The sequence below is a fragment of the Vipera ursinii genome (assembly GCF_947247035.1).
Source record: "Vipera ursinii genome assembly, chromosome: 1".
Lineage (NCBI taxonomy): Eukaryota > Metazoa > Chordata > Lepidosauria > Squamata > Viperidae > Vipera > Vipera ursinii.
Window position 1 is genome coordinate 307,698,819 of NC_139512.1, and position 23,161 is coordinate 307,721,979.

General features: G+C 37.0%; 1 protein-coding gene across 1 annotated transcript in view; it reads right to left on the reverse strand.

Moving 5' to 3' along the window:
* The window catches only part of SPATA17 (spermatogenesis associated 17), a 98,396-nt gene that overhangs the window by 52,604 nt on the left and 22,631 nt on the right, over positions 1-23,161 (reverse strand). Inside the window, exon 6 of the mRNA XM_083348782.1 lies at positions 10,606-10,729. Coding sequence (XP_083204908.1) covers positions 10,606-10,729 — 124 coding nt within the window. The remainder of the gene's footprint in view (positions 1-10,605; positions 10,730-23,161) is intronic.

The following is a 23,161-nucleotide window of genomic DNA, read 5'->3' on the forward strand; positions in this document are numbered from 1 at the left end:
TCCAGCGATTTTGTACAACTATCGTCCGGTCTCCAACCTTCGCTTTTTGGCGAAGGTTGTTGAGAGTGTGGTAGCACATCAGCTCCCTCTGTTCCTGGACGAAACCGATTATCTTGACCCGTGCCAATCGGGCTTCAGGCCCGGGTACAGCACGGAGACGACATTGGTTGCGCTGGTAAATGATCTCTGGCGGGCCCGGGACAGGGATTGTTCCTCTGTCCTAGTCCTATTAGACCTCTCAGCGGCTTTTGATACCATTGACCATGGTATCTTGCTGCGATGACTCAGGGGACTGGGAGTGGGGGCACTGTTTTACAGTGGTTCTCCTCCTACCTCCTGGGCTGTTCGCAATCGGTGTTCACAGGAGGGCAGAGATCCGCCCCAAGGCCTCTCGTTTGTGGAGTTCCTCAGGGGTCGGTTCTCTCCCCCCTCCTGTTCAACATCTATATGAAGCCGCTGGGTGAGATCATTCGTGGTTTCGGGGTGGGGTATCATCAGTATGCTGATGATACCCAGCTTTTTCTTTCCACCCCAAACCAACCCAGTGATGTCCTCATCGTGATGTCCCGCTGCCTGGGGGCGGTTCAGGTTTGGATGGGAAGAAACAGGCTTTGACTCAATCTTGCCAAGACTGAGTGGCTGTACATACTGGCATCTCAGGTGAGTCATTTTTGTCCATCATTAACGATGGGGGATGAGGTATTACCCCCCGTTGATAGGGCTCATAACTTGGGTGTTCTCCTGGATTCACAGCTCAGTTTGGAAGATCATATAGGAGCTGTGATCAGGGGGGCTTTTGTCCAGATTCTCCTGGTGCACCAGTTGCGACCCTATTTGGACCAAGATGCCCTACGCACAGTCACTCATCCGTTCGTTACCTCCCAGTTAGACTACTGCAACGCTCTCTACATGGGGCTGCCCTTGAGGACCACTCAGAGGCTTCAGCTGGTGCAAAATGCAGCTGCGCTAGTAGTAATGGGAGTTTCCCGATACTCTCATGTAACACCTCTTCTCCGCAAGCTGCATTGGCTTCCAATTCTCCTCCGGGTGAGATTCAAGGTGCTGGTGATGACCTATAAAGCCCTAAATGGCATGGGTCCGGATTATCTCAGGGAGCACCTGCTGCCAACATCAGCCTCCCAGCATCCTGTGCGCTCCCACAGGGAGGGCCTCCTTAGGGTTCCGCAGTTTAGGGAATGCCGACAAATGGTTCCAAGGGGGAGGACATTCTCTGTGGGTGCGCCTGCCCTATGGAATGAACTGCCGGTAAAACTTCGGACTGCCCCAGACCTTCACTTGTTTCGCCCGGACCTTAAAACTTGGTTGTTTGATCTTGCTGGCCTGGACTGAGGGGGTTTTAATTTAATTTTAATTTTAATTTGTTTAATTGTGCGCTAGTCTTATTTAATTCTGTTTAAAAGTGTACTTATTTGTATTGTTTTAACTCACCCTGTAAACCGCCCTGAGTCCTTCAGGAATAGGGTGGCATATAAAATCAAATAAATAAATAAATAAATAAATAAATAAATTTGACACTTTACACTTGTACTCAAAACCTAAGGATTGATCTAGGACAGGGCTTTTCAACCTTTTCACCCATTGTACCACTTTTAGGATATGGCAACATCCGAGTACCACCAGTCGCCTAGCAAGGTGTCAAAAACTTGATAACCAAAAAAAAGAAGAAAAAAAGTGATAAAGTACAGGTAGTCCTTGACTTACAACAGTTCGCTTAGTGACTGTTCGAAGTTACAATGGCACTGAAAAAAGTGCTCCCCAAGCCACAGCCGAGCAAGACACCTGCCTACCGATCCAGCGGCGCTCTTCCTCCTGTCCGAGGTTTTCATTGTTATGAGCATTTCTGTTGAGGATTGGCAGCGGGGGTGGGGTGGGGGGTGTTTGGTTTTTATTCTCCCCATCTGTTGGGTGGTTGCAGCAGGTTTTGGTCATTTCACATGACCCTGGGCCACTGTGACTGTCATAAATATGAATCAGTTGCCAAGCATCTGAATGTAAATCACAAGACCCTGGAGATGCTGCAACATTCCAGATAATCAGCGCTTCTTCTGGGCTCAGAAGCACCAGTATCAATGCCGAGCTCCAGTTGGAGCCTGGCGCTGATCCTGGCGCTTCCACTAAGCGCTGACAGTCCCGAAGAAGCGCTGATCCTGGCGCTTCCGCTGAGCCCTGCCAGCCCTGCAGCTCCAGCTGTCTCTTGCTCAGGCTTGTGTAGTGCTGCCACCAGTTCAGCTCATTCCCCTCCCCCACTACCACTTTTCTAGGATGGTCGCATACCACCTGCCAGGTGCCAATGTACCACAGGTGGTACTCGTACCACTGGTTGAAAAGCCCTGATCTAGGATTCTGATTAAATGCAACTTGGATATGTAATATTTATATTTAATGAACTTTTTGTCATGCTTATTACAATTGTACTATCCCAAGTAATAAAAGGGATAAGAAAGTCTGTATTTTTATACTTATGCTATTTATTTCTGAGCTGTGATATAGTATATCTTGGAAAGTTTTATTACTTGTTTACATGTAGGTTATACCTTTTTAACTCAATCTAAATAAGGCTATTAATGTCAACTCTTCCCTTAAAGAGCAGCATTTTCATAAATATGAGTATAGACAGGTTTAATCTTATCAATGTTCAGTCAATTTTTCCAAGAGCAGTTACACACAGGGTATGTTTGTTGCTTAAGGCTAAGATCAGTTTGTTTGATTTCTTATGTACAGATATCTTGCAGTATATTTGAAAATTTCTCTTCAATTTAATAATTATATTTATGTAAGAGATATACTGTAATGTAACAATTACTTAACTAGACATAAAATTAGATGAGTCAAATTTGCTTAATAAAAATTAAATCTAAATTTTATATTTTTATTTAGATATTAAAATGCCATAATGTCATTTAAATATTCACACTGGAAAACTGCATTTTGCATTTTGTTCGTTGGCATTTTCAAGTTATGCATCTATTCAAGTGACCATGTCCATGTTTCAAAAGACACTAAGAAAAAGCAGTCTTTAAAATTGTAATCTTGTGCCATTATGCTAAAATAGCATTTCATTTTTTAAAAATTAACATTTCTCCAGTTACTCCATCTATAATTACAGCATTCCTATTTTTCAAAATCCTTCCAATATTTATGATTTTCTTTTCAACACTTTAAAAATAATTTTATAGCAATCTTCTGATTTCATCCTTGATATCGCTATCTTTCCCACTCAAATCTCAATTTTTCCTCAAATTCTTTCATCACTTTCATTTTTAATTTCACTCTTTCTACTGGAACATCCATATTTAGCTCTCTTCCCCATACAAAACAAAGTTTCATTGCCATAAAAATTGGCCTAAATTTATTTTGCTTCTTTACTTTGCATTTAATTTAAAATCTTGCATTCTCTTTAACAATCCTTTTCATGTCATTATATTTTTCTTTCAAGCCCATTTTTGCAGTGATCATTCTCTTCCATATACTTTTTCTCATCTACCAAATATCCTTTTTACACTTTCCATCAGTTTAACTTCACATACTTTTCTGACGTTCTATAACTTAATTTTCTATACTCAGCTCCATGTAGCTTCCATATCCTCTTTCCTTGTATTTATATTCTATTTATTTTGTTAGAAGATAAATCTGTCTTCCCATATTTGTTCATTAAGGCTTCATATTTTCTTTCTTACAATTATTCTACTTTTACTCTTATTTGGGCATTTTTTCAGTACCTCAAAAGTGAGCAATCAACTAAAATTGGATCGTCATTTCCCCAAAATCTCCAAAAAACAGGAGAGGAAGAGGAAGCAAAACTGGGCAGGGTTTAGATTTTACCTGATTATATATCCTGTACTGCCATGAAGCATTTTAAGTATAATATATTGATGACTTTTATTGAATTATTTAAAAGTGGAAAGCAGCATGGGCACATCATTTTTGTTTTCAGTTTTGGAAAGCCTACTTCAGGCAATATAGCTACAATGAACAACTTAGCTGTTTTAAATCCAGAAACAAAGTGAAAATAAACTTGTATATATAGAATTGTTTTATAAATCAAGGTACTAGAAATAAGTCTCATGCAGGGTTTAGCTTACTTAATGAAACCTCAAAGCTAAAATTCTAACTATTTTTGTTCTTGTTCTAATGTTATTACTGCTATTGATAGAAGCATTTGAATCAATATTTTTAATAGATCAAAATTTTTGAAAAGCAGAATTACAACATAAACCTTGCTGAGAAAATTGGGAAAGACACCTGATGTCATGGTTCCGACTAATGAAACACTTCAAAGAAACTTCAGGCATTGTTTATTCTAAAAAGTCTATAATAATGAGAACAAAGTGTCAGCACGGCATTTGAGATGCCAAAATCTGAATTCCCCTCCCTTCAGCACCTAATATCTGGCACAGTTCCCTCCTCCAATTCGCAGTCATAAATCACATTATCCAATCAGTTTGAAGGGCAAAGCTTCCCTTCCATTCTATATTGGGCCATTTCTTATCTTATTAAAAACAACCGGGGTAACATTCTCCTCCCTGCAGCTTCATCTAATTCTAAGAGCAAAACAATTTAAAGGAAAAGGCTGCCTCTTATATTGTCAAAGCAAAAACATCCAATGTTTGCAGTGTTGACACCTATACACAATAAAAAGAAAGATTACATTAATTTTTCAGTTTTGTTCATTCAAGGTCCAAAACTGCTACAAACTGTGAGTTAAAATGGAGGAGGTAGTAGGAGGAAAATAGCTGAGGTTCTGCTGATTGGACCTCCATTGCATTTAAACTGCCCAGAGCTTGCTGGGAAGAGCTACAAACTGTGAGTTAAAAAGGAGGAGGTGGGAGGAGGAAAGTAGCGGCCCGTGAGCCTAACGGCGCTCGAATATATAACTAAAAATAAAAAAGCAGCGGTACAGTGAGGGCAAGTGCATCTGAGATTCCCTGTATCTCAGAATGTCTGGCTTAGTTCAGTGCAACACTTGTTTTGCAGCTGTCTTTCGCAGTACACTTTTCAAACTTCGAAACTTTCCTATCTGTAAACAAACCACTAGACTACAAGGACAGATTATTTATCTAAGGTCTGTAATCTGTGTTCTTCAGGCAGAAATTAGGTGTCTAGTTCAGCCCTTCTACTCTACTGAGCCTCCGCGCTATCATCCCCCTCTACCACAAAGATCCTGCAACAGAAGGGCAGTGTGGACAACCGTGGGATCTGGCAGGGTGATAGCTGTGAACCATAAACACAAAGCTTTCGTTATGTCCCTGCACAATAGATACAGTGCCCTTGCTGACCTTAATAGGGACATTAAGGAGACAGGTAAAGATATTTGTGATGATAATTCAAATAAGCAGGCGATCGTGGTCTGAGATATTTTTGACAGGGAGAAATGCAAATCAGGAATTACACACCAGTCATGCAAGAACAGAAAGTCATCCAAAAAGAAAAGCCATCTTCTGGTTGGTGATTCAATTATAAGGGATGTAAATTTAGGAAAGGACACAGAGATTTCGAAAGAGGTCAGGTGTCTTCCAGGTGCTACTGCCAGTAGGGAGAAGAAGTGTATTTTCAAAATAGTCAAGAATGCCAGCAAGGACTGTGATGTGGATGCTATTGTACATCTTGGCACTAATGATCTTTCCCAAAAAGATGTACTCTGTGTACAGAATGATTTCCAGAGCTTGGGGCAGGAACTTAGCAGGATAGGCTGTAGGCTTACTTTTTCAGAGGTTTTACCAGTGTATAAGGAGCAAAATGGAAAAGGCCAGAGTATAGCAGAATTCAATATGTGGCTAAAGGAATGATGTAAAGGGGAAGGCTTTGGTTATATTAGTCACGATGTCTGTAGCTGGTCCAATATACAAAAGAGATGGTTTGCATCCATCAAAGAAAGGGACTGAGTTACTTGGCAATAAACTCACAGATTTTCTGGAGGAGTATTTAAACTAAACAATGGGGACAGTGAGTTAATTGGTACAGAACATCCCTGTCCCCAGCAATCAAAAAATTACAGGGTTAGCAGTGCATGTAACATAGATGTGTGTGTGGACAAGAATATCAACCTTGCTGTCAAGCAAAATCAAGCTTTTAATAGCGAGTGCCACACAAAGTGCACTAACCAAACAGGTGGTAAGAAAATAGGGGAACTCAGGCACCGCACAGGATTATGTAGAAAGTAAACACAGGGTCAGTCATAAAGGACTCAAATGTCTATACACCAATGCACAGAGTATGAACAGTAAACAGGGTGAACTAGAAATTCTGGTAAATGAGGGCAGATATGATATTGTTGCTATTACGGAAACATGGTGGGATGAAACCCATAAATGGAACACACAGCTAGAGGGATTTAAATTATTTAAAAGAAACAGACCAAATAAAAGAAGAGGTGGAGTTGCTCTCTATATAGGAAATAACTACATCTCTATAGAAATAGAGCACAGCAATGATAAAAACTGTCTTGAATGCATTTGGGTCAATATAAAAGGGGGGGGGAATGACATTGCCATAGGTGTGTACTACAGGCCACCCAACCAGAGGAAATAGATGAACTTTTTGCTAGTCAGTTAACTAAGGTATGTAGGAAGCACTCCACAATAGTAATGGGGGACTTTAATTACCCTGACATTAACTGGGACCCTGCACCAAGTGGAAGATCAAACAGATTCCTGACAAACCTAGCAGACAACTTTGTCTCCCAAAAAGCAGAGAAGGGAACTAGGGGATTAGCCATATTGGATCTAATTCTCACTAACAGAGATGAAATGATAGGAGGTATTGAAGCCATAGGAACCTTGGGGGGAAGTGATCATGCAAGATTGGAATTCAATATTATGGAAGCACAATCAATAGAACACAGTCAAACTAGAGTCTTGGACTTTAAAAGGGCTAATTTCAATAAACTTAGACCTTGGGAAGAATTCCTTTGATGAGAATCCTAAAGGGGAAAACAACTCAAGAAGCTTGGGAAATTTTGAAAAGTGAAATAATAAAAGCCCAGTCTAGTACAATACCAACAAAGAAGAAAAATAACAGCTCTCAAAAGAAACCAGCATGGCTGCATTAAAAATTCTCTTATAAATTGAAAGATAAAAAGGACAAGTATAAAAAGTGGAAAGAGGGGTACATAACTAATATCAGCAAATAGTCCGAGCCTGCAAAGAGGAAGTGAGAAAAGCTAAGGCTCAAAATGAACCAAAGTAAAAAATAACAAAAAACATGTAAAAAAGAAGAAAAAAATTAAGAAAATGATTGGTCCATTAGTGGGGGAAAGTGGCAAAAAGGTGACAAGCAACAGGGAGAAAGCAGAACTACTTAACTAATTTTTTGCATCTGTCTTTACACAAAAACAGTACCATAAAAATAGATTAGAAACACAAGTTAAGATAGGCAAGAAAATGGTAAGTGAGCACCTATCCAGCCTAGACGAGTTCAAATCACCAGGACCAGATGGATTATACCCCAAGGTTCTCAAGGGACTGGCAGATGTGATCTCAGAAACATTTTTCAAAGATCCTGGAGCACTGGGGAACTATCAGAGGACTGGAAAAGAGCTGCTGTAGTTACCATCTCCAAAAAAGGGAAAAAAATAGATCCTGGAAACTACAGACCTATCAGCCTGACCTCAATACCTGGGAAGATTCTGGAAAAGATAATCAAACAACAAATCAGCTAAAACCTAGAGGCAAGCAAAGTCATTACTAAAAGCCAACACGGGTTTCTCAAAAACAGATCATGCCAGACAAATCTTATCACATTCTTTGACCAAGTGACAAAATTAGTCGATCAGAGGAATGCTGTAGATATAATTTACTTGGACTTCATTAAGGCATTTAATAAAGTAGATCACAACCTTCTACTTGAAAAGATAGAAAAATGTGGGTTAGACAACATCACTACCAGATGGATTCGTAGCTGGCTGACAGGCCGTACTCAGCGTGTGGTCCTCAATGGAACTGCATCTACATGGAGGGAAGTGTGTAGTGGGGTGCCACAGGACTCTGTTCTGGGCCCAGTGTTCTTCAACATCTTCATCAATGATTTGGATGAGGGGATAGATGGGGAACTCATCAAATTTGCAAACGACACCAAGCCGGCAGGAATAGCCAACAGTCCAGAAGATAGGCTTAAGATAAAGGAGAATTGAACAAACTGGAACACTGGGTGCTATCTAACAAAACAAAATTCAATTGTGAAAAAAGTAAAGTTCTATATTTAGGCAAGAAAAACCAAATGTACAGGTATAGTATAGGTGGTACCTTACTCAATAGTAGCAACTGTGAGACGGATTTCGGAGTCCTAGTGGACAATCACTATATTTTTTATTATTATTATTGTTGTTGTTGTTGTATATATTTGAAGACACATCTAAAATTTGAACAAAAAGTTTATTAAAAGCTATACTTGTTCATGTTGAGCTAATGAAAACCCTACGTAACTGTAAAGTGTAGTTTAATAATTAGTGTTTTCTACTGTTTTTATTTTAAAATGGCTTGTTTTCCCATATTTGATTTGTCATAAAAAATAAACTTTTTATGCAGTCATTACCAAAATAATAAAATAGGAATAGTTTGTGAGAAAAAAAATGGTTCATATTTTTATTATTAAATATTGTCTGTAATAAAAGCAAATATAAAAAAATATAAATGAATTCAAATTATCTTTTCCAAATCTTGTCAAATCAACAGAAATAGAGATTTTTGTACTCTATGGGTACATTTTTCAGTGCAATTATCTTGCACAAGGCAACCAGTAGGTGGAGCAGATAACATAATTTATGACTTGGAAAACACCGGCAAAGATTTTATAGCAGGTTTCTTCATAATTACAGGGATCATGAAGAAAGAATTTTCTTCAAACAAAGGAAGGCTTAGATGTGTTAGGTGTTACTTGACTAGTTATTGAAACCACAGATAAACGAAGAACGTTGATTAAAAGCTCAATATTTCATAAGTATCAAGTTTTAGAGCTTGTCATTTATTTCTCCAGGCATCATCCTCTTGTAATGCGAGTTTTAATCAAAGTACAATTCGATTCTATTTTTAACTTCTTTTCATGCTTATTTAATACCAGCTTTAAACACACTGAAAAAGTAATATAAAGGAATATAGAAAATCGGTATACTATAATGGATGCAAATAATTTCATTTTTTGAATAATATTTGCATTAACGAGATAATAGTGAATGGGTAATACATTTCAATTTTGCAAAAATAATTGGGCATGTGGGGGGAGGTTAAAACTTGAAATGCCAGTTCTTAAGTAGTATGTCAATGAATACATTATATTTTCAGACATGATCATGATTTTTGCATGTTTATTCCAAAAACAGCTAACAAATGAAAACTACACTAAAATTGTTTTTGAACTTTTCTCGAAATCATGCAAAACCAGATATTTTTAATTTCCACAATAATCTTAAGGATTCAGATCTGCCCTGAGTCCAATTTTACATTTTTCCCCCTATTATTTAGAGGTTATTATATATTCTAGTTAAAGTTTTAAAACAACATGATGTGTTTTTTTGTGGAGTGATTATTTTCACAGTGCTCTTTCTGGCAGCATATGAATAATTCATTCTTAATAACATTCATGTACTAATTAGTCTTTTCTTCTGTTTCTTCACAAACAAACCTTGATTTCACTAAATTTACAATTAAAATAACTAATTTCTACTAATCAGTTCACTTTCCCATAATTAATTGCCATGCAGCTTATACAAACAAACTCTACCATTACTTATTCATGATTGATGTGACAGAGAGAAAAAAAAGGGGGAGAGAATTTTGGTTATGAAAGCACTTGGCATTGTGATTGATTCTTGATTGTAGGAATGACACTTGTTAAGCAGCAAGTGCACATCCTATTATAACCCCCCAGTAATATTCAATAATAAATTTACTTAGTAAAGACTGAGATAATTGTGCTGCATTTCCTAAATATTAAGTAGGTGGTACCTACAAACGTGTTCATTCCCACTGATAAGAGTTCAGCATTAAAAGGAGGAACACCTCACATATCAAACAGCTCTTCAGAATTGAAACATATTTTTTAGGGAGTAACTAGATTTGTCTGAATACTTTTAACAGCAATAAAGGATCAACGGAAGTAATTGTGCAGGGCCTAAAAGAGCTCCCCAGAAAGTTTTTAAAAGACATCTCAGACTTACAATTTAATTCAAACACCACAGAAAAGGAATGGAATTCTGATCCAAACATTAGTTCAATTAATTTTTTTTTAAAATCAAATACCTCTTTGGCTTAATAACTAGCCTTTGACAACTGAGATAACACAACAATAAGCCAGTCAAAATGAGTTTCTAAAGTGAGGTTATGCCCTTCCTGTTGTGTTATCACAGTAGCAGATCAAACTGCTGACTTGGACTCTTTCTGCCAGCCGTGCTAATGCTGTCTCTATGAAGCTGCTGTCACGCAGCAGTCATGGTACCTGCTCTCGCCTATAGAAATGCACTAAATTGAACTCGAAGTAGTGCCTTTGTGATATCTTTTCAACAAGTCATGTCCCATTCAGCCTGCTAGTTTATCTTTGTCAAGCTAGGGGTCCCAGTGGTTTGCATGAGCTGTCAGGGACAGGTACACCAACCTGCTGAGTGCTAAGGAGGTAATGCATCTTTCGGGCTAGGTAATCCTTTTTCTTTTTTTCCCTTTCAAGAGCTTTTTTCACCTCTTCTTTCTCCTTCATCTCTGCAAAATCTTCTAGTTCTTTCCTGCATCAAAACAATTTTGCATATTACTTTTGTTTTTGAAAAATAGATGATTATACAATTTTTTTTTTTAAAAAAACCCTCTTTGTCATAGCCTTGCTTTGCAGTGATGATATTCTGACTCCATGTACTGTTTATTGAAATCATCAACTTCAGAACCTGCTAAGTTGATTTAGCAATGCAGACCTCGTTCTGTTAGAACAAAAGCAAGGCAGCCACAGTCTGGTGTGCTTTAACGACTGACCTTTCAATGTGATTCAGCTACATGCATGTTTTAGATGTTTAGCAAATAGAAGACTTAAGTGTCACAGTTAGAGAGACATGAATATTTTTTATCCAGATTAAAAAGAAGTTTGCTAAGAAACTAGATGTAAGGATTCTAATTTCACTAATTCAGAAATATAAACCAACATTCTAATTTTGGGGAAGAACTAAGGAAAAGAAATAAAATATTCGATGTAATGTTGGAGCATGAAGGAATCATACAGTACTGGCAAGTTTTCGGAAGTGTATGCAGTAAAATGAAATATTTTAGATGAGTGTGCAACATAAATGTAATAATATAGGCAATTGTTGCAGGGCTTGCAAGGAAGGAAATATCTGTCTCCTATTATTCAATAAACCTCTGTCCATTTTTTTGTGGTGGAAGGTCCCAATGAATAGAAGAAAGATAGGAGAGAATTCTATGGGAATTTGACATTATAGCTAGTATATAAGTGCAGAAAAATTCAAATAGCAGGACTAAGAAAGATCTTTCCAGGGCCATTGTAGAACTGCACCTTGATCAGATGAATTCAGGGTCTAGTTCAGTTAAAAATACGGTCAAAGGACATCTTGCAGATTCTCTTTACCTCTTAACTCATTACCTCTTTTCTATTTTAATTAAAACATTGTACAGAAAATTTACAGAAACACTGACGTGTCTTGAAGATTAAATGTGAATACTATTGATAATACTGTATAATGACATGCCCCTCCCCATACACATATAGCCATACACATACATATCAAAGTAATAGTTTAATTAACATTTGTTGGTAGTGGTATTAAGAAAGAGCTAATTTAAATTAACCTTGTGTGTGAAAGACATAAATTTTGTTCAGTGAAGTATGTAGATTTAATAAATGTTAATTAAGTACATTATGACCTTTTTCTGGGCATCTTACATAAAATGCAGTATTAAAAATAATTCAATTCCTGTAGGGTAAATATTTATAATACTTCCAACATATTCCAAATCAATTAAAAACAATCCATATGCAATCCATATTCCATACAACTTAATAACAGAGTCCCATTATTATTAAGGGCATCTGTCTATATCTAGTATATTGTAATAGGGAGTATTCAAGTCCACTACTGTATGCAGATGGACAGTTATTAGTTTTTCCCATTCGCATATAGAGACCCTCGTTACACACCCCTTGGTTCAGACGTTCTTATGATTCTCAATAGCAAATTGTGAAAGGGACAAAAAAAACGAAGGCAGGAAAGTGTAGTTAAATAAGTCTTTTTCCCCCCTGGCAGACTAATTGTGTATAGTATACTTGGAGTTTGTGATTCTCTATCTGAAGCAAAGAGAACATATGCATACATAAGTATCATGCTGTTCTCTTTCTAATTAAGCAACGTTTATGCAAAGCGTGAAAACAGAATGCAGAATGCTAAGCCAAAGAAATTAAAGGCATGAGATAATAAAATTAAAATTACAGACAAATCTAGTTTATTATAACATCACACCTCTCAATGCCTTTTTATCCTTCCAAACGATCCTTGTTTTCACCATATCCACATGTTGCTTCAGATATTGTCTATTGTTCTTCAAACATCACACGTCTCTCCTTCCATCCAACCAGAAGGAGGGCTGAGGAGATATCTACAGACCCCTCACATCCTGGATATAAACTGTTTGAACTCCTCCCATCAGGGCGATACTTTAGGGCATTGCATGTCAAAACAACTAGACACAGGGACAGTTTCCCCCCCTCGCATGCCATCATTCTGATAAACACCTGATTCTTACAGTGCTGTCTAAGGTCCATGTATATTTACCCATGTAGTGGTATTATTAATTATCCTTCTTAGTATCATCTTTACTTCCCCCTTTTATTGGTATTATTATGAAGATTATTATTCTCTTGCTTTGCATGTACACTCAGTGCTTCTGTACCAAAGACAAATTCCTTGTATGCTGAATCACACTTGGCCAAATAAAGTTCAGTTCAATTGGTTCAATTCAATTCAATTCATATTCTTTCCTTTTCCATGTGAATCCATGATAGATTCATGCTTTTAAAACATGCATTTGAAACAGACTTTTTCTAAGCACATATTCATGATACCATCACAGTTATCATTGATCCTTTGTCTCTGAATGTCCCAATCACTTTTTCTGTACTTTCTCAACACGGTCCTACCTATCAGATCATTATTTAAATAATCAGAATTATTTTCCTCCTTATGTATTAACTTGCATTACATTAATTCAGAATGTTACAAAATTCTTCCAAACCTTATCTCTGGTTCTTCATTATCATAATTCACTAGAACATGAAACTAGCACTAAAGTGTGGATTTCAACCTTCATATCCATCCAAAAATCTAGATAATACGAATTCATACTTTCTGACCTTAGCATCTAGATTCTAGACCTTTTCCTTTTCCCTGTATACATTCAACTTCACTCCACAGACTACTTTCATTCAAACTTATTATTTCATTTCCTCCTCAACTTGGCTTCTATTTCTCATTTTTCATTTCATTTATTAATTAATTGATAGTGTTTACCATTTTTTTACATTCCAAGTTGCAATGGTCTAGGAGTCATGGTCATTCTCAAATGGCCCCACATATATTGACTGCTTTGCTCATCATGACATAGGTCTATTAAGCTATAGCACATAATACTTTTAAAAAACTGATAAGATGGGAATATATTACCAGCCTTAACAGGACCAATACTATAGACAGCAATCCCCACTAATGATAAGGATAGCATTGTTTAGTGATATAGCATTTCTGACCAATACGTTACAACCACGACAAACGCTAGAGTTTACCTCAAGGATTCCTATATTATTCTATGCAAGCTAAGATCTCTAATTGAGAGACTACCCTGAAAATTAACACAGTGCCCAACTCAAAAGTACTGTATATAGAAAAAATGTGAAATAAGGCAATAAACATAAATAATGTCACCTTATTTTTGAAAAGCTCTGAAGAATTAAAGCTTTTAATTAAATTAAAAGGTACAGGATTAAATATTTTTAAGAGGTTGAACCCACAACACAATACTGCATCAGTCTGGAAATCTCTTGTGTTCTTTTGGTGAGAAAGAGATAGAATTGGATACTGATCACTAGAAGGAAATATAAGATTGAGGGGGTACTGGTTAAGATAGACTCACTATAGTACTTCAATAGAATATTCACTCTTACCAGGGACTTGTAGGAGCTAACTACACACTTATGGCAGGTGGTAGAACTACCCAAACAAATATTGAAACGTGTGAATCAACTCTGTCTAGCCAACAACTGGAGCATATGCAGCATGCTGCAAATCTAAATATTTCAACTGCTGTGATGAGATATATTTAAGTCAAGATCACAATGTGGGAATAATTCTATCAAAACTACATAACACTCTCTAAAAATCTACATGCTGTTCTGCCTGTTTTTAATTAAATATTAACCCATGACGCATAGCATATGAATACATACTAAGAAATCTTACACATTTTTCTACCAAATGTTCAAGGTAAAAGAAAAACAAACATAAATGAATTAAAGATAGAAGAAGACATATTATTCTGTTTTGATCTCAGGATTATTTTTTTTTTTGGTTGCCGCTTACTGTTAAAGGTTCCTTATACAATATTTCATACAAGGTTACTTATGAAACATACTGACATTTAAAAATCACCATGCTTTGCTTTTGCAGCAGTGTAATTTTTTTTCAACATAAGATTAAATTGCAAAATAAATGAATTACTTAGAGTGGCATGGCCTCCATTTTACCACACTTCTCTTGAAAATTGCTTATTAATATGAAAAAGAAGTTGGAATATAGCCTGCTTTACTTTATTCATAGCCTTTCTGGGTCTTAGTGCCTGAAGACCTGGAGTTCCTGCACATTTGAGATTGTGTTGGCAAGTGGGTACAGTGACCTTTTTGACCTGCATCTCAAGGCTATTATTAATCGCTAAGTAACCTGGTAAAGCCAAACAAATTTGTTTCCATTGAAAGGATCTCTATCTGTGTCTGAGAATTTGTGCCGTACCAAATCAACCTCATTAACTGTGTCCACTTTTGACAAAGAACTAGGAGTTGGAGAGACTGGTGACCTTTCTTTGTCCTTAAAGAGCACAGCTCAGCCCTAAAATGTGAATAAAATGAACACTTTTGCAATAATATTATTGAACATAAAACATTCTCAGGTTTTTAAACAATTACACCTGCCAACATTGGTGCACATATCTCTTATTTAGTAATTATCTTTTTTTTTACCGCTGATTAGTCTTGGAAATCACTATCACTTTGAGTAGCTAATAAAAAGCATGCAAAGGTATAGCTGTACATATTTCATGGACACACTATATCATATTATGCTGCTCTTCATAGATTTTCCAAATCCGCTTTATTAACTGTGAAAACTTACACTATCCAAAAGAAGTGCTTAACAACACAAAAGAAAAAAAAATCTTATGTATAACTAATATAACTCTAACCTTAATTATGTATGAGAATTGAGGGCTTTTCTTCAAATGTGGAATATGGACATTTCTTATTAAGTATCCAACAGTTTTCTACTTGGAAATCTGATGATAATCCACAAGCCTTTTCTCTTTACATTGATTTTACTTCTTTAAATCCATAGTATAGGAGGAAGAACAATATATATGTTCCTACATGGACATACATACAACATACAAAACATATCTAAACTGTTCTAAAGTATCATTAACTCTTAATCACAATGTCTCAAATGATAAATTATTAAAAGACATATTATGTTATTCCTCCACCCTACCCCAAAAAACAATATAAAACTCGAATTCTGCCAAGGCAATCTACTGAATGATAGTTTTACTTTTGGATAGTATTAGAATGTACAAATCCAAATTATTTTATTTAGCTAGGAAATTTATATGGCTGTCTATGGGCAACATATAAACAACAACAAAGTCCATAGTAAGAAACCCATATAGTTAAGACCAGCAATAAAAATTAAAAGGCAATCAGGAGCCCAAATTTCTCTGACACTCTTCCAGAGTGAAATTTAAATCAATTTGGGCCCAGTGCCCAAACAAAAAACCAGATTTTAGCACCTTTCTGAAACTTAGCAGGTCTAGTATTGGTGGGAGAAAGGGGTGTCATTCCAGAGAGCAGATGATGCAATGAAAAAGGCTCACTTACTGTGTGCTGTCAGTAACATTGCTCCAAGGAAGAGACTCAAAGCATATCCATCTTACTAAAGTTTGTAGGGAAAACAAATACTGTTGGGGTAAAATAGCAGAACTAAAATTTGTAAATATAAATTTACTACATCATCCTTCCTCAGTCTGGTTCCTCCAGATCCACTAGACTTCATTACTTTTTATCTCCTGGCCATAGAAGCTACTGGTCATACTAACTGTGGAGGAAAGGAAATAAACACCTGGTTGATAAACAAAATAGTATATAGGTTTAGTTATAGTATGGACATCATGCTAGATAGATAATACAGAAATGTGAGGGATTCCCTATTTCTATAAGGGTTCTAGACAATAGTGAGTTTATACAAGTTCTGTGCTGTCCAAATCAAAAACCCTGGGAGTCTTGGAATAGACATAAAGCCATAAAACTGAAAATTGCAATAAAAGCATAAAATATACAACCACAACCAACATAGTAAAAGCCGGATTTAAGAATTAAGATACAAAAGTGGAATGGAAGAAAATAATTTCAAATTTCTTCCTAAATTCCAACAAGGAAGAGATTATCTTTCTTTTGAAGACAGAGGAGAACTGTTTCACAGAATTGTGACAGGAACAAAAAAAGGCATATTTTAGAGTGTTCATTCATTTAGTTCTACCCCATAGCATGTCCTTTTGAAGATATTCTAATCTTGACCCAAAACTTAGCATTTCTATTCCAAGGAACATTGACCAAAGAAAGATAAAGCAAGAGCTCACAGGTTTTAAAAGACAGTCCCAGGAAAAGATACCATCCATTACAGCTGCTGTAACAACAGGATCCAGATAGCACCTTGTGTAACATTTTCTGTCACACACCGTAGAAGAAAGGCAAGAGTGTACTTGTTTGTAATTTATGGATCCCAACATCTGGCACCCCATCTGTCTTAAGAGAAATACCTCTAGGATGTACATTAGCTGTATTGTTTCCAAGAATCACCAACTGGAACATCATTTGCAATGCTATTAGATGGGTTATTGTAGTAGCCTTCTGATTAGAAGGACTTTCTATTCAACACTTAATACAAGGTCCTGCTCAAATCCATGACTGCCACTATCTGCTCTTTCTGGACAGCAATTTTTCCAGGTGCAATTCAATGTGCTGGTTATTATCTTATAGCCCTAAATGACATAGGAGAAGTTAATAATTTGGTATTACCTGAAGGTATCTGCGCATCCCACTAGATCAGATAGGATGGATGCACATCAGGTCCCTTTCTTTAAAAGTTGCAATTTAGTGGGACCTGGAAAACATGGTTCCTCTGTTGCTGACCTTGCCCTGTGGAACCCTTTTAGAGATCCAGTAAGCCCCTATCCTCCTTGTCTTTCTGAAACCTTGAACAGTTGGCTTTTCCTATAAGTGTTAGGGTAGGATGGAACCAGTGGTGGGATTCAGCCAGTTCACACCACTTCTGCATAACTGGTAGCTAATTTTTTTGTTGCCCAAGTCCACATGGAGAACCAGTTGTTCACATATATGAATCCCACCACTGGATGGAACCCAATAGGACAGTATGACACTGTATGGAAGAGAGGTGCCCTGATATGCCATGATTTTTTTTATTGCATTCTCATTATTTTTATATTGATGATTTGGATACTTCTGTTTTTACTGTTTTGTGCACAGTCCATTTGTTGTTATTACAATATGGAGGCTATTAAAATCTAAATAAATAAACTGTCTAATGCCCATTTTAAAACCATCTAAATTATTGGTCGTCATATGTGAATTCCAGAGTTTCTCTATAAATTTAGTAAAGCATTTTTACTGAACATGAATCTGTCTCCATTACTTTCAATATATGGTGTTGACTTCTGACATCCAGAATATGATCACCTGAAGTGCTCTTAGTGAAATATTCACTAAACTCTTGAAGCTTTGTTTTCTTTCAATCTGCATTTCTATCTGAATAAATATTATTTTTCTGCTTAGCTTTTGTTCTGCAAACAAAATAATTTCTGAGTATTTACACTCTTATATAAAACACACATTTCCTATCCATCTCAAAAACTAGTAGATTGTGACAGTTCAATTATCGTGACAATTACTTAGGAAAATCTATAGCAGATTAATCTGATCTATTATAGAGCTAGACGAGATGGGATTAAATTGCATGGTTGGCCATTATTTACTAAATAGCAGCAAGGCATAAAGGTGAATTAAAAACACTCTCTCTGTCTGCGTATGCATGTATCTCTCATAAGGGCTTGACCTTAAACCATCCTTATATTGGGGCAAAAAATTGCTATGGGGAAAAACGGTATAGTATGGAACTAAAAAGCAGCTAAGCAGCAATACTCAAAGTTTGTAGTACCATGAATTTCTAAAATGATAAATGAATGTGTTGGTTGTTCCTGCTCTAAAGGCTCCTGCAGACCTAAAGTCCATATTAATCCCCAGGTTTTTCTTTAATAGCCTTAAAAAGCAATACCTGCATCACACATTTAATCTTATTTATAATGAATGCTTTGCAAATAATTTGAAGCCCACATACTTAACTTCTATGAGAATGGATGTTTATTAAACTTATAACAGCTTTTTATTAGTATATCAACGCATGAAATCACTTAGGAGTTAGATATAATTAATACATAAAAAGAAATGTATTATTAAGGTGATTCATTTTTTGCAATAATATGTGTATTTTATATAAACACATACACACACACCACTCCACTTGGAGCTTCCTCCAGGACTAATAAAAAATCCACCAAATTATTGTGTAAACTACGGTACTTCCTCACCTCACACTCACACTTATCATCTCCCTGCAATGTTCCCTCTAATTTCTAATATGCGGCACGCAGAAGAAGAAAAAATATTTTGTGCACGTTTTCCCAAACCAAGTACAAGTTTGTGTGCCACAATACAAGAGTAAATTACATGTACATGCAATATTGCCATGTCAAAATATTCATGTATTTCTTGACGTATAGAAAATAGAAAGTATAATAACATGTCCCATACATGCTTGAAAGTTTTGCCTTCAAGTTGTTGTGCACTCCTGGCAACTGCCCTCTGCACTTTCTTTGGAAGCTTTTTTTTTACAAGTGACTTGGGAGTTCTTTTTTCCTAAATGTGAGAGAAGTGACTGCCCCAATGTCACTGGATGGCGTTAAGACCAAAGCAGGACTAACACTCAGCATCTCTTGTTTTTTAGTCTGATCCCTTAACTATTGCACCAAACTGGCTCCACAAAAATATGCTAATAGATTAGTAGCCACTGATAACTGCAAACAATATTTGGTAACCATTTCTTCCTTCCTTCCTTCCTTCCTTCCTTCCTTCCTTCCTTCCTTCCTTCCTTTCCTTTCCTTTCCTTTCCTTTCCTTTCCTTTCCTTTCCTTCCTTCCCTCCCTCCCTCCTTTTCTTTTTTTTTATTTGATATCGTAATGAAAGATAAGATAGATAAGATAACCTTTATTGCAATTTTTTTTACTGTGGGCACAACGGCACACATCAAAAATGAAATTTAGTTGCCTGCTCTCAAAGTGAAACACATACATGACACACACCTAACCATACTATATACAACATATGTATAGACCCCCACCCCCACATATACATAACACATAAATATTAAATACTGTCCATCTTGAATATATAACGGAAGGAGGAAGCATGAGAGAAAGAAAAATTTTAAAGATAGAAAACAGATGTATTCTCAACATATTTACACTATAATTATATGATTTTAAAATGGAATTTTTTATAAAATTAACAACAATCATGGACTTGTGTATCCCAACATTCAACAGATATTAATTAAATTATTTTAGAGGGAAGAGAGAAACACATTCAGCATGTTTTGGAAGGAAGAAGGAAATTTGCCCTGTTTTGGAGAGAGGAGACCAATTAATTTAACCGGTTTTAGAGGAAGGGACTCCTTTCTGCACTGGAGACTCTGAGGTCTGGAGCAGGTTGGCTACCATGTAGATTTGGCTGTCAGCCTACTGCCCTAAGGAAAAGGCCCAAGCTTGCTGCTTCACCTTAATTGCAGCATCAGGGTCATTTGCTACTGCTGCAGCACAGACCAAGAGAAAAAGCTCCTGTCAGGCGGAGTTCCAGCTCAGCTACACCCTGTGGCAACACCAAGCAATCTCTACTGCTGAAGTTAAGTCAAGATGGTGAAGTTGTGCAGGATTCCTCATGAGTTATGAGCCAGTGGTTTCATGGTGATTCGTGATTAAATGTGTTATTATTTAGTTTTAAAATGTAATATTACTTATATTTTTTATATTTTATTTTGTTTCATATTTCTCAACTGCATTTTAATGTAGCTCAGGCCACATATGTGTTGTGAATCACATATTTGATACCTCTCCTCTAAGGTTAGCCACTATAAACTGGCTTTGGACAGGCTTTGGACAAGACGTGGATCCAAGAGTAGAAAGTGATGCAGAATTTTTATTAGCTATATAGCATCAATCTATGCTAAAGCCTTTGATTGCGTGGATCATAACAAACTCTGGCAAGTCCTTAAAAAGATGGGCATACCAGACCATCTTATTTGTCTCTTGAGAAATCTATATGCGGGCCAAGAAGCAACAGTGAGAACTGGACACGGAACCACTGATTGGTTCAAAATTGGGAAAGGAGTCCGGCAAGGCTGTATACTGTCGCCTTGCCTATTTAACTTATATGCAGAGCACATCATGAGAAAGGCAGGGCTAGATGAATCAAAAGTTGGAATTAAGATTGCCGGAAGAAACATCAACAACCTAAGATATGCAGATGACACCACTCTAATGGCAGAAAGTGAAGAAGAACTAAAGAGCCTCTTGTTGCGGGTGAAGAAGGAGAGTGCAAAACTTGGGTTGAAACTAAACATTAAGAAAACCAAGATCATGGCATCCGGCCCTCTCAATTCCTGGCAAATAGATGGGGAAGAAATGGAGGTAGTGACAGATTTTATTTTCCTGGGCTCCAAGATCACTGCAGATGGGGACTGTAGCCAAGAAATTAAAAGACGCTTGCTCCTTGGGAGGAAAGCCATGGCAAATCTAGACAGCACACTAAAAAGCAGAGACATCACCCTGTCAACAAAAGTGCGTATAGTCAAGGCTATGGTCTTCCCAGTTGCAATGTATGGCAGTGAAAGCTGGACCATAAGAAAGGCTGAGCGCCAAAGAATTGAAGCCTTTGAACTATGGTGCTGGAGAAGACTCCTGCGAGTTCCTTGGACTGCAAGACAATCAAACCGGTCAGTCCTAGAGGAGATCAACCCTGACTGCTCTTTAGAAGGCCAGATCCTGAAGCTAAAACTCAAATACTTTGGCCACCTAATGAGAAGGAAGGACTCACTGGAGAAGAGCCTAATGCTGGGAAAGATTGAGGGCAATAGAAGAAGGGGACGACAGAGAATGAGGTGGCTGGATGGAGTCATTGAAGCAGTAGGCGTGAGCTTAGATGGACTCCAGAAGATGGTAGAAGACAGGAAGGCCTGGAGGAACATTGTCCATAGGGTTGCGATGGGTCGGACACGACTTCGCAACTAACAACAACAACAACAATAGCATCAAACTCAAAGCATGGAGTACCAACTGAAATGAACCATGGTTTGTACATGTGGCATTTGCACTGAATTAGAATCACCATTAAAACCAGGGCTTTTTTTCTCATAGAATGCTCAGAATGGCGTTCCGGCACCTTTTTTGCACAAAAAAAGCTCCCTCTATTGGCTATAGGAGAGGCAATCTTGGCTCTTTTTTATGACTTGTGGACTTCAACTCCCAGAAATCCTGAGCCAGCCACACTGAGGGGAAAGAGAGAGGTTTCAAAGCTAAGCCATGTTGGCTCAGGAATTCTGGGAGTTGAAGTCCTTGAGTCATAAAAGAGCCGAGGTTGCCTACCCTGCACTAGAGGACATTAAAATTATTTACAAGGTTACTTCTTTAGGAACTAAACTTTTAGAATCTAAAACAACTAATTCAAAAAAGCCAACAGGAAAGAACCTCACATTTTTCATCTGCTTCTGTCTTTTGGAAGGTAAAATTAGATAACAAAATAATCTATTTCCTATGTTAACATCTCTGCAATGAAATCAATAAAGGTAACAGGAAAGAAATGAGAAACATTTCTCTCAATATAATATGTCTAATTTAGCTGATGCTAGAAAAAAAGTAGTATCTTTTGTACACTCTTGAAAACTATTTTGAATCTATAACCATTTATTACAACTAAACCACTTTAAATTAAACAATTCTTAAGAATGAAATATTCTTAATTTGGACTTTAATTTTACTGTTTGGACTGTTGTGTGTTTTGAAAAATAGATTATTTAGAATCTAGTTACGTTGCACTTCAGTCTTTAAATAATTAACCTAGTATATACATAACAATATATGATGTTTTCCATGGTGAGCTTAACATCAATAACAACATTTATTAAAAAGGCTAAAATAATTTCTGGTGGTATTATCTGTACATTAAAATTTTGTTTAGTCACAATCTTTCACTTTTCACATTCTGGACAAGCAGTGGTCATGTATCCTAGCAAAAGATGTTACATATGTGCATAAGTGTAGTCAGTAGCATATGCCTTTTTAAAAATATCAAACATGCAAAGAAACAAAAATAAGTCCAAAATATCTGTATTACATCCAGAAATGACAACTTTGCAACCAATATTTCTCATCCATAACTATGGCACCCTAAGGATACCTGCATACATGCAAATGCTTCTCTGGGATCAGTAATGCAGCAGGGATTGCTTTTTCTTTCCAGTAACAGATTGCTGGGGAATACCAAACATGGCCTTGAGAATTCCAATGTTTGTTACAAATTTTTCTGGATGTGGTTGGAAAGAGGCTGTTTGGCGCCGGAGATCACTGCCACGAGGAACACAGCTCTGGGTCGGGGTTTGCAGCAGCTCCGGGTGGGGGCTCAGCATGGGCCATGGCATGGCAACTGTGGGGAGGGGAATCCCCACGGCGGCTGTGGGGAGGGGAATCCCCACGGCATATGGCTCCCAGCCGCAGGG